This window comes from Carcharhinus amblyrhynchos, chromosome 4 (genome assembly GCF_965287045.1).
Source record: "Carcharhinus amblyrhynchos chromosome 4, sCarAmb.v2.hapA, whole genome shotgun sequence".
In the NCBI taxonomy this organism is placed as follows: Eukaryota; Metazoa; Chordata; class Chondrichthyes; order Carcharhiniformes; family Carcharhinidae; genus Carcharhinus; species Carcharhinus amblyrhynchos.
Window position 1 is genome coordinate 42,076,343 of NC_137327.1, and position 15,758 is coordinate 42,092,100.

At 41.8% G+C, this 15,758-nt stretch overlaps 1 protein-coding gene across 1 annotated transcript in view; it reads left to right on the plus strand.

Moving 5' to 3' along the window:
• Positions 1 to 4,434: 4,434 nt before the first annotated feature.
• lpcat2 (lysophosphatidylcholine acyltransferase 2) overlaps positions 4,435 to 15,758 on the plus strand; it is a 54,993-nt gene continuing 43,669 nt past the window's right edge. The window contains exons 1-2 of the mRNA XM_080187022.1: positions 4,435 to 4,629; positions 6,244 to 6,386. Of these exons, the coding sequence (XP_080043148.1) occupies positions 4,486 to 4,629; positions 6,244 to 6,386 (287 nt within the window). The 5' untranslated portion in view covers positions 4,435 to 4,485. The remainder of the gene's footprint in view (positions 4,630 to 6,243; positions 6,387 to 15,758) is intronic.

Sequence of the window (15,758 nt, forward strand, 5' to 3'; positions counted from 1 at the left end):
CATTTCTTCCTTCTGTATCCACCCACAGAAAAAACTCAACCCCCAATTCACTCAGAATTGCCCTCTCAAGTCCTCGATGATTTGACTTTTGGTCCCCAGTTTACCAACAACATTTCAGTACCTCTAAGTGTGAGGAGCTCAAGAACGTTCTTTGTCCCCAAGATTGAGACTGCCAATCAGTTATCCCTCTGCTTTCCCTTCCTTTCCTTTGACCTCCAGACCAATCATCCTTAATTGGGTACCCCTGCCCTAGCCACGAAACCGTTCCTTTCTCTAGTTGCTCTCATAATTGTCGTCATGGAGTAGCCATATAAAAGCTGTAGCTACAGGAACAGGCCCAAGGCAAAGAATCCTGTGGAAAGTAACTCAACTCCTAATTTCTGAAAGCCTGGCCATTAGCCTAAAAGGCACAAGTCAGGAGTGTGATGGAATACTTTCCAATTCCACTTTAGTACTGCTCCAGCGACAATCCTGAAGCTTGGCACCATCTAGGACAAAGTAGCCTTCTTAATTGGGATCCCATCTACAAACATCCTTTCTCTCCACCATGGACACACATTGGCAGTGTGTGTATTATCTACGAGACGCACTGCAGGAGTTCACTAAGGTTCCTTAGACAGCAACTTCCAAACCCACAACTGCTAACATCTAGAAGGACGAGAGCAGCAGACACATGGGAACACAATCAGCTGGAAGTTGCCCACAAAGTCTTGACTTGGAAATATATTGCTGTCCCTTTACTGTCGCTGGATCAAGATCCTGGAAATCCCTCCTTAACCGCACTGCAGGTGTATCTACACCACATGGACTGCAGTGGTTCAAGAAGGCAGCTCACAACCATCTTCTCAAGGACAACTAGGGATGTGCAATGAATGCTGGCCCAGCCAAGGGTAACCACCATCCATTTTACTTGCTCCACTATTGGTGGCAACGTCTTCAGCTGCTTAGGCTCTAAGTTCTGGCCTTTCCTCTTTATGCCTCTTTGATTTTTGACCTTGGTGTCCTCCTTTACAGCACTCCTTGAAACCTACCTCTTTGATGTGGCTTGAAGTAGGGAAAAGGGTGAGTGCATTTTGTACCTGAAGGAAAAGAGTTAATGGATTTTGTATCTAGAATATGTCACAAACATAACCCTTCATTATGACTGATCTCCTTTAGCATATATTGCTCCTGGCATTAATATAAGTTATTTGTTCATGTCTTACATGCTTTAACTCTCATTTGTATAAAGACAGATAGTTTAATGTGGCTGTTATTTTGTAGACTTTGTAAATCCTACCTATTTGTCTTAGATGGACATCATTATTCAGATGGTAGTTTACAACACTGGCTTTTGACAGCTGCTGATGGCAGATCATGATACCGGCTTTTAACAGGAAGACTCCTGCTGGGGCAGCCACAATTGCACAAGTAACTTCAAAGACAGGGATGCTGGTACTGCTACAGAAGAGCTTTCCTGTGTCCTGACTGCAGGGCTGCAATTCCTGATTAAATCTGGGGCTGCATCATGACCAAGGAAGGAAGGCCTGGCCTTCTAGCCAGAATGGGAAACTTGGGATCGTGATTGACACTAAGACTCATGATATATAAATACCCACTTGTGTTTGTGTTCTATGAGAAGTCTGGTAGTCCTACTTCTCCCAAAGTTCTGGAATACACCCCAGAGTTTTGAAGTAAAAACCACTGTATTTTAACTCACTAACAGTCTCAGAGGTATTATTTTACTTACAACAGGCTCTTAGTCATCTGTCCTTTGATGTGTCTCACTGTTTCATGTTGTATCATAACATCTCTAAAGTTAAAGTTTACTTATTAGTCACAAGCAAGTCTTACATTATCATTGCAATAAAGTCACTGTGAGACTCCCCTAGTCACCACACTCAAGTGCCTGTTCAGGTCAATGCACCTAACTAGTACCTAATATCTTTCTACTTGTTAGTGAAAAATGAATCATTTGTCCAATTATAGGCACAGTCAAATGTGTCAATTCTCATTTATTTTGAATAAGTAATGCATTTTTAACATCAATGTCACTTCAGTTGTGCTCCTGAAATCTACACCTTTTTGACTTAGGTATGTTTTTATTTTCAAAAGAACAGTACAGCACAGGAAAAGGCCCTTCAGCCCTCAAAGCCTACCCTAATCACATATCTAACCAACCCCTTATATTCCTCTATTCCCCATTTGTTCATCTGCCTATCAAGATAAGTCTTAAATATGGCTAATGTAACTGCTACAAACTTGTGAAGAGGGCAAAACAATTTTATTTAAGTTAATGTGAATTATTCATCACCTAGATTCCATTTATAGTTTAACTATAAAGTCATAGTGCCGGACAAGGAATTGACAATTAGCTGGAGCAATCATTTTTTTTTCCATATGAAGGCATATTGTCTGTCAGTCTGAAGGAGTGATGGCAGTTGTTCCTTTTAAAGGTTGATTTTAAAATGTGATTTACCTCTCCTTTCAGTTTTACATGCATCTGACAATTTTTCATTCTCTCTCAAGTTCTGGAGATATCAACATATTAAATGATCCCAAAAAAGTATATTGCTTAATGGAAAGAAGGACTAAGAACAGAAGTGAACTAACATCTTTGGAATGAAAGCAAGTTCTTTACTGAGATGGAACTCTGATCAGTTCAAGATTATTTTGCTCTGCAACCTTAGTGATAAGGATCATTATGAACATAAAACAGAAGAGAAGCAACATGAATGAGAGGTATTTTTGCAATGTTAGCATTCATTTTGAGGGTTAGATCAAACAACAACAACTTGTACCTATATAGCAGCTTCAACATTACAACATCTCCCAAAATGCTTCATGGAGGCAGCATGATAGTGCACTGGTTAGCACTGCTGTCTCAGACTGCGGGATGAAACTGGAGCACTTGGAGGAAACCCACACAGACACGTGGAGATTTTCACACAAACTTCACACAGACAGCGACCCAAAGTGGGAATCAAACCCAGGTCTCTGGCGCAGTGGACAGCAGTGCTAACCACTGCACCATCACACTGCCTCTATGAAGCATTTCGGGAGATGTTGCAATGTTGAAGCTGCTATATGAGTACAAGTTGTTGTTGTTTGATCTAGCCCTCTAGAAATGAATGCTAACATTGAAAAAATACCTCTCATTTATGTTGCTTTTCTTCTGTTTTATGTTCACAATGATCCTTATCACTAAGGTTGCAGAGCAAAATAATCTTGAACTGACCACAGAGATCCATCTCAGTAAGGAACTTGCTTTCATTCTAAAGTTCACTGCAGTTCTTAGTCCTTCTTTCCATTAAGGAATATACTTTTGGGGGATCATTTAATATGTTGATATCTCCAGAACTTGAGAGAGAGAATGAAAAACTGTCAGATGAGTGTGAAAGTGAAGGGAGAGGTAAATCACATTTTTAAATCAATCTTTAAAACAGCTCCCACCACTCCTTCAGATTGACAGACAATATACTTGTGGCTGTGTAAACTACCTTCATTTGGAAAAAAAAATTGCTCCAGCTAATTGTCAATTCCTTGTCTGGCATCATGACTTTGCAGTTAAACTAAAAATGGAATCTAGGTGCTGAATAATTCAGGTTAACTTAAATAAAATTGTTTTGCCCTCTTCACAAGTTTGCAGTAGTTATGTTAGCCATATTTAAGATTTACCTCGATAGGCATATGAACAAATGGGGAATAGAGGAATATAAGGGGTTGGTTAGATTGTGATCAGGGCAGGCTTGGAGGGCCGAAGGGCCTTTTCCTGTGCTGAAATGTTCTTTTGAAAATAAAAAAAGCACGTAAGTCAAAAAGGTGTAGATTCCAGGAGCACAACTGGTGACACTGATGTTAAAAATGCATTTGAAACAAACGAGACTTGACACGTCTGACTGTGTCTATAATTGGACAAATGATTCATTTTTCACCAACAACTGGAAAGATGTTAGGTTGTGACTTTATAGATAGAGGTCTCCGCAGCGACTTTCAGATTTTTAGAAAAGGAAACAATGTATTTCTAGAGTTACAGCCTGACAAAGCAGACTGATATGGTTTAAGATAATGGATCCGATTAGCGTTCTCAAGCAGTGCAACTTACGCCCTATCAGGCTAATTGCCCTCACTCTACATCCTCCCATAACAGGGCGTGCCTGGCTACACCACTCTGCGCACGTCCCAGGCGGAGTGGGTCGCGTCCGGACAGAGGACGCGCTCAGCATGCCCAATGGTGAGAGGGCGGGGCCAGCCAGGAGGCTGACTCTGTGCATGCGTCTGGCGTAGGAGGTCGAGCCGAGCCGGTGATGTTGCTCTGCGCATGCCCCAGGCGTGTAGGGGAGGGGAGGCGAGGCGAGGCGAGGCCGGGATTCTGTGCGCATGCCTCAGGCAGAGCCGGCCGGTGGGGCTGCTCTGCGCATGCCCCAGGCGGGGGCGCCAGATCGCTGTGCGCATGCCTCGGGCTGAGCAGCTCTCTGTCTGAGGTGAAGTCAGCCTGTTGTAGGTATGTCGGATTCTTGCAGGAATGGCAGTAGGACCAGATCCACCAGGAGGGTGTTCCCTGTCCCTAGGCAGCAGTCACTGTTCCAGCCGCCTATCATCAACCCCTTTGTTTACCACATCGAGCTCAGCGTGACTGACAAGCTGAAGGTAGGTGGTGCAGAGTGGAAGGCGATTCTGTGTTTGCGACAACCGTTAGCGGCCAGCAGTGTTGGGCCGCCGGCTGGGCACTGAGGATCAACAGAGTTCAGTGTGAGTAATGGGGCCAGTGTTGGCACTGGGGGGTTGGTGGTAACAGGATGTGGGGTCAGTGCTGCGGGGGCAACACGGGTTGGGGTCAGTACTAAAGTGAAAATATTGGAGGGGGCATCAGCGTGTGGGGTCAGTATGGGTGGGAGGCACCAGAATGTAGGGTCACTACTGGGGGGCAACAAGGTGTAGGGTCAGTATTGGGGGCAGTAGGGTGTAGGGTCAGTACTGGAGGAAGCAGTAGGGGGTGGGGGGGTCGGTACTAGGGGGAGCAGTAGGGTGGGGGGGGTCGGTACTAGGGGGAGCAGTAGGGTGGGGGGGGTCGGTACTAGGGGGAGCAGTAGGGTGGGGGGGGTCGGTACTAGGGGGAGCAGTAGGGTGGGGGGGGTCGGTACTGGGGGGAGCAGTAGGGTGGGGGGGTCGGTACTGGGGGGAGCAGTAGGGTGGGGGTGTCGGTACTGGGGGGAGCAGTAGGGTGGGGGTGTCGGTACTGGGGGGAGCAGTAGGGTGGGGGGGGTCGGTACTGGGGGGAGCAGTAGGGTGGGGGGGGGTCGGTACTGGGGGGAGCAGTAGGGTGGGGGGGGGTCGGTACTGGGGGGAGCAGTAGGGTGGGGGGGGGTCGGTACTGGGGGGAGCAGTAGGGTGGGGGGGGGGTCGGTACTGGGGGGAGCAGTAGGGTGGGGGGGGTCGGTACTGGGGGGAAGCAGTAGGAGGGGGGTGTCAGGTTTGGTATTAATACTGGGATCAAGGAGTACAAGATCAATCATGGGGTTGGAGTTTAGATTCAAATACTGGGGGTCAGCAGGATACAAGGGAAGCAATAGAGTCAACCCTGGCAGGTCAATAGGGTGAAGAATCAACAGGCTGTAGGGCTGGCGATGGGGCAACACTGTATGGTCAGTACAATATGGATCAAAATGGTGATAGTATTGAGGAGATAGCATAGTTAGTACATTTTGGGGTGGCACGGTGGTGCAATAGTTAGCACAGCTGCCTCTGTGCCAGGGACATGGGTTCGATTCCTGGTTCGGGTCATTGTCTGTCTGGAGCCTACATGTTCTCCCTGTGTTTGCGTGGGTTTCCTCAGGGTGCTCTGGTTTCCTCACACAGTCCAAAGGTGCATTGATTAGGTGCATTGGCCATGTTAAGTTGCCCCTTAGGAGGTTAAATACATGGGGTTACAGAGATAGGGCCTGGGTGGGTTTATTGTTGGTGCAGACTCGAAGGGCTGAATGGCCTCCTTCGTATGGATTCTGTAAAGACTGAGCCTGGAGACGAGAGTGGGGGTGGTGAGTTCAAAATTGCCATGGTCGGCATTTAGTTCTGCATCACTTTGCCTGAGCACAGTTCCGTGGGTCTTTGTTTGGCATGTTTTATTGGGTGTGTTACTTATTTCCTGAGTGCAGCACTTCGTGTTTTTGGGTAGTTTTATTGTTTTCTCTTTATTTTTCATGTAAATGGTTTTCTGCTGAGTGCAGTGACAGTCACCTAATGTATTTTGTTTTGTCCTTGCAGATTGCCCTGGCCAGTGTCACTCTTGTACCCTTGCGTCTCCTCTGTATGTTCTTCATTGCTCTTGTTGCTTGGCCATGTGCATTTCTGGGACGGATGTGCTGCCCACTGTGTACAACTCAAGAGCCAATTCCAAACTGGAAGCGGTAAGGTCTGGTTATTTTTGGTCAGAAGCAGATCCCAACTTCATTCATTATCCCCTGGGAAGATGATTTTAAGGTTGCTAAGGAGCTGACCTTAACTGGCTGGTTTACTTGTGCGGTTGGAAGACTTTTGTAGTGTCTGGTAGTGGGTGTGCTAGTGGTGCTGAGATAAAAAATTGGCCATGATTATATTGAATAATGGAGCAGGCTCAAGGAGCTGAATAGTTTACTGCTGCTCCTATTACTTCTGTTCTTATGTCTCTTAATTGGTATATCAAAATCATAGAAACCTTACAGTGCAGAAAGAGATCATTTGGCCCATTGAGTCTGCACCGACCACAATCCCACCCAGGGCCTACCCTATTATCGCTACATATTTACCCGCTAATCCCTCTGACCTACACATCTCAGGACACTAAGGGGCAATTTTTAGCACGGCCAATCAACCTAACCCACATATCTTTGGACTGTGGGAGGAAACCGGAGCACCTGGAGAAAACCCATGCAGATGTGAGGAGAACGTGCAAACTCCACACAGTGACCTAAGCCGGGAATCCAACCCAGGTCCCTAGAGCCGTGAAGAGGCAGTACTAACCACTGTGCTACTGTGCCACCCAAAGGTGCAATGATAATGGAGCTTTGCAAGTTCACCACTGAGATTCTAATCAAAATTTAACATTTCATGGTGGTTTAGCAGATCCCTGAGCACTTTAAAATGTGGCTTCTCTTTGAGCTGAAATTATACTACGCAGAGTAAAATTCCTCTTGGAGGGATCATGCATCAAGTGTTTAGTCTGCTCGGCTTTCATTTGGACTTGAAACTCCAGTTGCAGTTTTCAACTTTCTTGAAAGTTGATAAAAAAAACTGCATTTGTATCAGTGAGAAAGCAGTACAACATCGCCTTATTAAATTTATGACTCCTCAGAATATATTTTCTTATTCTCTGAAGGCAATGATTTGTGTTGGTGGTGCCAATAGGATTTCAGTATCTCGTGAATAAATGCAGGGCAGTACGGTGTCAGTGGTTAGCACTGCTGCTTCACAGCTGCAGGGACCTAGGTTTGATTCCCGGCTTGGATCACTGTCGGTAAGGAGTTTGCACATTCTCTCCATGTTTGTGTGGGTTTCCTCCCGTAGTCCAAAAGACTTGCTGGTTAGGTGCATTGGCCATATTAAATTCTCCGTCAGTGTACCTGAACAGGCACCGGAGTGTGGCTTCTAGGACGTTTTCACAGTAACTTCATTGTAATGTTAATGTAAGCCTACTAGTGACATTATAATAAATAAACTGAAAAAAGAACTTTGAAAACTTAAATATTTTCCCGTATAATCTAGACGTGGTGTCAGTACACTGTGTGTGTCAGAGTAGAGTCTGGTCTGGTCCTTTCTGATATGAACAAAGCTGCAGTTCCAATGTGGGCCTTAGATAAGGTAAAATAAATAAGATGGGAGTGGAAACCCAGGCTGGTTTCCAAGGTTACTAAGTTAATCCTACATTATTGCACCTTGATCTCAGATTACTGATCAAATTTAGATATGAATTATACTGTAAGTGGCAGAATCCTTAGGAATATAAGCATACAGAGGGATCTAGGCGTGCAGGTCCACAGTTCCCTAAAAGTGACAACATCGGTGGCCAAGCTGATTTAAGAAGGCATGTGGCATGCTTGCCTTCATTGGCTGGGGCATTGAGTACAAGAATTAAGAAATCATGTTGCAGCAATATAAAACCTTGGCTAGGCTGCATTTGGAGTATTGCGTGCAGTTCTGGTTATCACACTATCAGAAGGATGTGGAAGCTTTGGAGAGAAAGCAAAGAAGGTTCTCTGGGATGTTGCCTACTTTTGTGTGTTGGCTATGAGGAGAGATGGAGTAAACTAGGATTGTTTTCACAGGTAAGACAGAGACTGAGAGGAGACCTGATAAAGATCTACAAAATTATGAGAGGCATTGATGGGGTCGATAGTCAGAGACTTTTTTCAAGTGTGGAAGTGTTACTTACAAGGGGGCACAGGTTCAAGTTAGACGGGTAAACTTTAAGGGAGTTGTGCAAGGGAAGTTTTTCGCATAGAAAGTGGTGGGTACCTGAAATGTGCTGCTGGAGGAGGTGGTAGAAGCAGGCACATTAGCAACATTTTAAGAGGCATCTGAAAGGGTACACAAATGGGGAGGAAATAGAAGGATATGGACCGAGTAAGGGCAGAATGTCTTTTTTTAAGTTAGGACATCATGATCGGCACAGGCTTGGGGGACTAAAGGGCCTGTTCTTATGCTGTACTTTTCTTCTATCAAAGTAGTGATGGAATAAGTAATTTTTGGTTTAACTGATCAATTTGTGGCTTCAGTGGCACAGGCTAAGCATTTCACAGGAGCACTGTGCTTTTTAATTCAATCTTTAAAAACCAGTACTGATATTCAAGTTTGTTCAAACCTTGAATCATAATTTAGAAAATTCTCAAATGTAGTGAGTATAAAGTGAAAGAAAATGCTCAGGACTTATAAGTATTTTGTTTTTTTTGTAATGAATCAACCAATTTTAGTTATAAACTTCCCTTCTCATGGTTAATTCTTAAACAAGACCTTACCCATTTGATTTATTATTGTCACATATTAGCATACAGTGAAAAGTATTATTTCTTGCGTGCTATACCATTCATCAAGAAGGAAACGAGAGTGTGTAGAATGTAGTGTTAAATTGTAGTTAGGGTGTGGAGAAAGATCAACTTAGTTCAGGTTGGTCCATTCAAAAGTCTGACGGCAGCAGAGAAGAAGCTGTTCTTGAGTCAGTTGGTACGTGACTTCAGACCTTTGTATTTTTTTTCCCAATGGAAGAAGGTGGAAGAGACAATGTCCGGGGTGTGGGGGATCTTTAATTATGCTGGCTGCTTTGCTGAGGCAGTGGGAAGTGTCGATAAAGACAATGGATGGGAGGCTGGTTTGCGTGATGGATTGGGCTATATTCATGACCTTTTGTAGTTCTTTGCAGTCTTGGACAGAGCAGAAGCCATACCAAGCTGTGATACAACCAGAAAGAATGCTTTCTATGTTGCATCTGTAAAAGTTAGTGAGAATCGTAGCTGACATGCCAAATTCCCTTAGTCTTCTGAGAAAGTCGGTGGGTTTTTTTGCTAAAGTGTCGGCATGGGGGGCCCAGGACAAGTTGATGAACTGGACACCTAAAAACATGAAGCACTCGACCTTTTCTACTTCATCTCTGTTGATGTAGTCAGGGGCATGTTCTCCTCTACGTTTCCTGAAGTTGGTGACAATCTCCTTAGTTTTGTTTACATTAAGGAGAGATTATTGTCGCTACACCAGTTCACCACATTCCTGTAGTCTGTCTTGTCATTGTTTGAGATCTATCTCACTGCGGTGGTGTCTTCAGCAAAATTGAAAATCCAAGTTGGAGGGGAATTTGGCCACACAGTTATGGGTGTATAAGGAGTATAGTAGGGAGTTGAGGACACAGCCTTGTGGGGCACCGATGTTGAGGATGATCGTGGAGGAGTTGTTGTTGCCTATCCTTACCGATTGTGGTCTGTGAGTTGGGAAGTTCAGGATCCACCCACAGAGGGAGGTGCCGAGGTCTAGGCCATGGAGTTTGGAGATGAGTTTCGTGGGAATAATAGTACTGAAGATTTAGACCATCTGGGGTAAGACCATTACTGGGAAAGAAATGACTGCTGAAGAAAATTAGCATTTGATGTTTCAACAATTAAAACTCCTCCCAGTTTGTTATTTACCAAATGCTCTCAGAACGTTGAAGCTCAGACATTGAGTGAGCATACTGGAATCAGTGCAGTATTATGAGTAATTGATAGGCTCCAAATATTAAACATTGGGTTAATAAGTCAGCTAAAGTGATTAATGACCTTGATTTCATTGAAGAGGCTCAGACCGCCCTGTTAGTTTTAAAATGGAATCAAATGATCCTACTCAGCAGCCCAACAGGATGTGTTCACAGTTATGGTGTTTTAGAGCGTTTAGAGGGGTGGAGAAATGATCCTGCTCACTACATATATGCATGGCCATGTAGCAACCTGAAGGATACCTTGCAAGCCATGAACCATGTCAAGTATTCATGGTCGCACAAAATAGTTTAAAATTACATGTGTTGGAAAAAGTAGCTGTGTACATCAATAAAATTTTACAAAGAATATAGGGAGCAGGTGGGTGTGTTGGGGAAGTTGGACTTAATGATAGGCGATTGTATTTTGCATTTGAACATGATATGAACAGCTGTTTAACTGTCCTCAGTATTTGATAAACTAAAAGTAAAAGTTTATTTATTAGTCACATTAATGCTGCAATGAAGTTACTAGTTGCCATACTCTGGTGCCTGTTCGGGTCAATCCATTTAACCAGACTGGAAGGAAATTGGAGCGCGCGAAGGAAGCCCACGCAGCTTGGAAGAATGTGCAAACTCCACACAGACAGTGACCTAAGCCGGGAATGGAACCTGGGCCCCTGGTGCTGTGAGGCAGCAGTGCTAACCACTGTGCAAACCACTGCCACTGTGTCGTCCATTAAGTTGATGCACTTAATACAGTTAAGCAGCAGCTTTTAAATTTGACACCAGTGTTAACAGTAAGTGATCAGCATTAATCCACATATGCGCATGCACACACACATACGCGTATATGTATTACTACATACAGATGCAGTTCTCTCTGGCTTATCAGAATTTTACAGCAATACATAAAGGAGCGTAATTCACCACTCATAAACTGTCATTAGAGAGATGTAATAATATTAAGCAAATATTTAATAACTGAATTCAGGTGCTTTATGTTTAATCTTTTTGATTAAATATTTTCCCTGCAACAGCCTTGTATATATTGTGCTCAGCCAGTTCACCCTCAGGATGTTCATCCAGGACATTTTTGTCCCAGATAATATATTACTCAAAATGTCTTTGCTCCCAGTTGAATTGTCAGTTGTGGGTCTTTATATTTTGGTTCAATTCTCTTTTTCCTTCTGTAAAGATTGAACTCGGTGTACAGTGTTTCATTTTGTAATTGCAGAGGTAGGATCCAGGGGAATGAGAAAAGTTAGCACCGATTGTAGATTAGTATGTAGCATGTTTCCAGTGTAAAGCCTTGTTATTTTCTTCCCTGTTACTCTATACAAGTCAGTTTTAGAGAACTAGCTGTTCCTCGTTGATTGTTACCAATTTCCTGCAGCTCCTTCATCAATAGGAAATTGAAATCTGATGTAGTCTTTTTGTCCAGTTTGCAATCTCTTGAGTGTACCCTGCTAATTGTATTATAGAGTAAGAAAGCGTTCTACAATGATTTCTTAAGTACAAGAATGAATTGAATTTTTATAATTGCTGACATTGCTTGTATAGTTGAAAGGAGGGAAAGGATGACACTAATCCTGATTATGGGTTTCAAATATCTCTCTTAGTTCACCTGAGCTGTTTCATTATTCCACTGTACTCCCTGAGCGTATTTCAACCATCACCTATGAAAGATTTAGTTTTTAAATCTTTTATTTTCTGATTCTTTTGTGAATTCAGGATATCTTGTAGTACATAACTGGTATCTTCCCTCCCTTCAGATCCTTAACACATGTATTGCTTTGTGAATTGCCTCAATCAGAACCAACATGGGCATATTTTTAATAAAGTAAATCTTGGATAATCCTGTACAAAATTTTTGATGTCTGGAACAAATCAAAGATCACAAATTGTTTAGAATCCAATTTGATTCGTAAAGCTACAGCTCATAGAACTTATTTTCTGCTGGATTTGCACCAGAATACGTTTTGATGTGTGAATGCAATACATGAGGTAGCACAATGGCACTAATTCATGATGCTCGTTTGGGGAGCCGGTGCAGACATGATGGGCCAAATAGCTGCCTCCTGTGCCATAACAATTGTGTAATGAGCTAATTTGTTAGTCCTGGAAAGAGATTACCAGTATAAATGAATGCTTTATTTCTCTTTTACTCCACCCCAGCAACTGTGAAAAAGCATGCAGGCATTGACAAATACTGTCACAATGTAATGTTTCTTGTCTCATAGACCACAATTGGAATAGATGTAGCCTTTTTCATATAGTAGCAACTGTTAAGATAGTATACATAGGGCAGAATCTTCCTGTCCTTCCCACCATGGGAATTGTAGTGATTGGGGGTGGGGCGGATCATGTAAATGTCCATTGGCTTCAGACAAGATTTTTCGGATTTGGGGTGAGCATAGTCGGAAAATCCTGCCCAAAGTGTTTAATGAGAGAAATTCAGACTCTATATAGGACACAATAAATGTAGCTCATATACACCTTAGCAAAATATTGCACTCCACTATATCAGCATATCTTTGTTGGAGTGTCTAGGCAAACTACTAATGGCTCCAGAAATTTGCTTCATCCAGATATTAAGCAGTTGATCTAACCCAGCAAACAATTTTAAAACTCTACATTTCTCAATTTGAACGAGATAGATGTAAACACTGAGCCACATACAGCTATTGTACAGGAGATTGCCAAAAACTTTGGTCAAAAAGGTGGGTTTTAAGGAGCATCTTAAAGGACGGAAGAAAATTAAAGGGGTGTGGAAGGGGGATTCCAAAGTTTAGGACTGAAGCAGTTGAAGGTAGCACCACCTTTGTAATTAAAATCGGGGATGTTGAGAGCCAAAATTTGTTGTGAGCAGATCTCTGAGGATCCGTGGATCTTAAGATTGCAACAATGGGGGGAAAGCAAAGGCGTGGAAAAATTTGAAATTGATGGGTGGGAATTTTTACATCATTTGATCAGGAACTGGTGTAGGCCAGCTAATGCAAGGATGGTAAGTGAACTGGACTTGATATGAGGAAATGAAAAGGGTGTAGCGTTTTGGATGATCTCCAGTTGGAGGGTAGAATGTGGGAAGCTAGTCAGAAATCCTTTAAAGATAAAATTCAGTAGCATGAATGCAGATTTCAGCCAGTAAGCTGTGGCAGACATGAATGTAGGCACTGTTAAGGAAGTGGAAATAGGGCGTGGTCATTCATGGTAAAGTACAAAGTTTTACACACTAATCTTACTCATTGCATGAAAAAGTAATTTGAATATGTTGCAATACTGCATTCAAATTTTTGGATGTAGCAGATGTAAATTTGTGGGAACCTGGTTTATGTTATGCTTTCCTCTTGCTACTTGGCATCAGCTCACTTTATCAATTTTGCTCACAAATATTAAGTTTGCTGGTCTATAGTTTCCAGTTCTGCATCTTAACTCTGTTGTAAATGTTGGTGTGATGTCCCAGGACGTTTTCTCAGATTTAACTAGTATATAGAAATGTCAACATTTTACTAATTTCAATTACAAATTTCTTGGTAACACATGTTTACAGCATCTGCTGAATCTAAAGCCTTTGTTTTAATTGTACCATTGGTTGGTTGTGTGTTTTAAAAGGTGGAGACTTTTCAATAAACCATTCAACTGATGGTTTATTGAAAAAGGAATGTTTTGGATGTCTACTCACTCCTTAACCATTATGCAGAGTCAACTCATTTTGGCATCTTGCTCCTCAGTGCATATGGAAAATTCTGGTTTATCCGGCATTGATTATTATGCATTGATTAAGACTTTGTTTTTAAAAAGGCAGAACCAATCGAGTTTGTTTCTATTATTTAATCAGGAAATTGATGTCAGAAATTAAGAATACTGTTAGTGTTAAGATTACGTGAGTTTAAAATTACATTGTTGAATGTTGTAGCACATGCAACCAATTTTGAGAGTCAAAAGAAACATTTGTTTAGAATTATTCAGCTGTAAATACAACATTACCAGTTAGCCTAGTTTTGTAAATTATTTGTTAATTTCTAACCAATTTGCTAGATAATTCCATTATATTTTCCATGTTCTGTGCTCATAGCCTATGTTCTAAATGAAGTTGTGGTACACATTTTAGATTGCACAAGAATATGCTGGAACATAGTTATGCAAATGTCATTTTGTCAGGATATAGTCATTATTATCTAGCTGCTCGGTAGGTTTTATCAGTGCTTCTAGTTGCTTTGCATTTGTTTTATTACTAGACATTTAGCAACTCAAATTATTCTTCTTTTGTTCATTACTTTTGAGTTGAATCCACTAGTTCAAACTAAAATCAATCATAACATTTCGTCAAACTGTTGAAAGTTTGTAAAATTCAAGGAGAGTAATTTGTAGATAAATAACTCATAAGTGAATTTAGTGACATCATTTTGAGTTCTTGGCTGCATTATTTCCTTTTCACAGACAACTGTGCTTACCTACCTAGTAAACTTCAGGAATTTAAAAAATAAAATCACCTTGTTTAATTGTCATTTTTTTATTTTAAGTTGCATGGCAAAGGGGTTAAAAATAATTTAAAGCACATCTAAAACAAATCCCTCCAGTCTTTTACTGAAAGAAGTGTAGGTCAATATTTATTGACTAGTTGCACCAGATGGTTTGAGAGTTAATACAATAAATATGCTTAGCAGATTAAGTGTAATGGATTAGAAGATTTTATTTGCCTGTGTACATAATTTGATTACATATTTGTTACTTTGACCAATCATTTGTCTCCCCTCCACTCCCATAAACAATTGACTTTAAAATACAGTGCTATTGAATTTACTAGAACGTTGCAAGTGGCAACATATGGCAACAACAATGCTTATTTATACAGCATGTTTAACGTAATGTTTCCCAAGGCACTTCACAGGAACATTATGAAGTAAGATTAGACACTGAGTTACAAAGGTAGGTTTTAAGGAATGTCTTAAACGGGAGGTAAGGAGTTAGAGAGATCTAGGGAGGGAACTTCAGTCTATGACTTAAGCAATTGAAGGGAGCACCACTAATGACAGAGAAATTAAAATCAGGGATGTCCAAGGTCAGAATTAGATAAGAGCATACATCTTGTAGCGTCGTTGGTCTACAGAAGATTATGGAAATTGGCAAGATCACTGAAAGATTTGAAAATAAAGATTTTAAAATTGAGCTGCCATTTGACTGGAAACCAGTGTAGAAAGGCAACTATAGGACTCGTTGGTGAATGGAGCTTCTTGCAAGTAAGAACATGGGTGGTAGCATTTTGGATGACTTAAGTTTATGGAGGGCAGAATGTGTGAAGCTAACTAGCCAGAAATGTATTGCAATAATCAGTTTAAAGATTTCAGCAGCAGAAAAATCAAAGCAGGCATGACTCCGGATAGTGTTCTAATGGTAGAAATTGGCAGTGGTCCTTCATCATAACATACCGAATTTTAAATGCTGGCTTTCCCATTCTGACCTTCACAAATTCCTGGAATAGTAATTTGAATAGGCTGCAAAAACTCATGGTGCTGAATCAGGAATACCACAAGTGGTTCAACCAATGCACAACTGTTGTGATAAAAAGCTTGCTAAGTAAAAT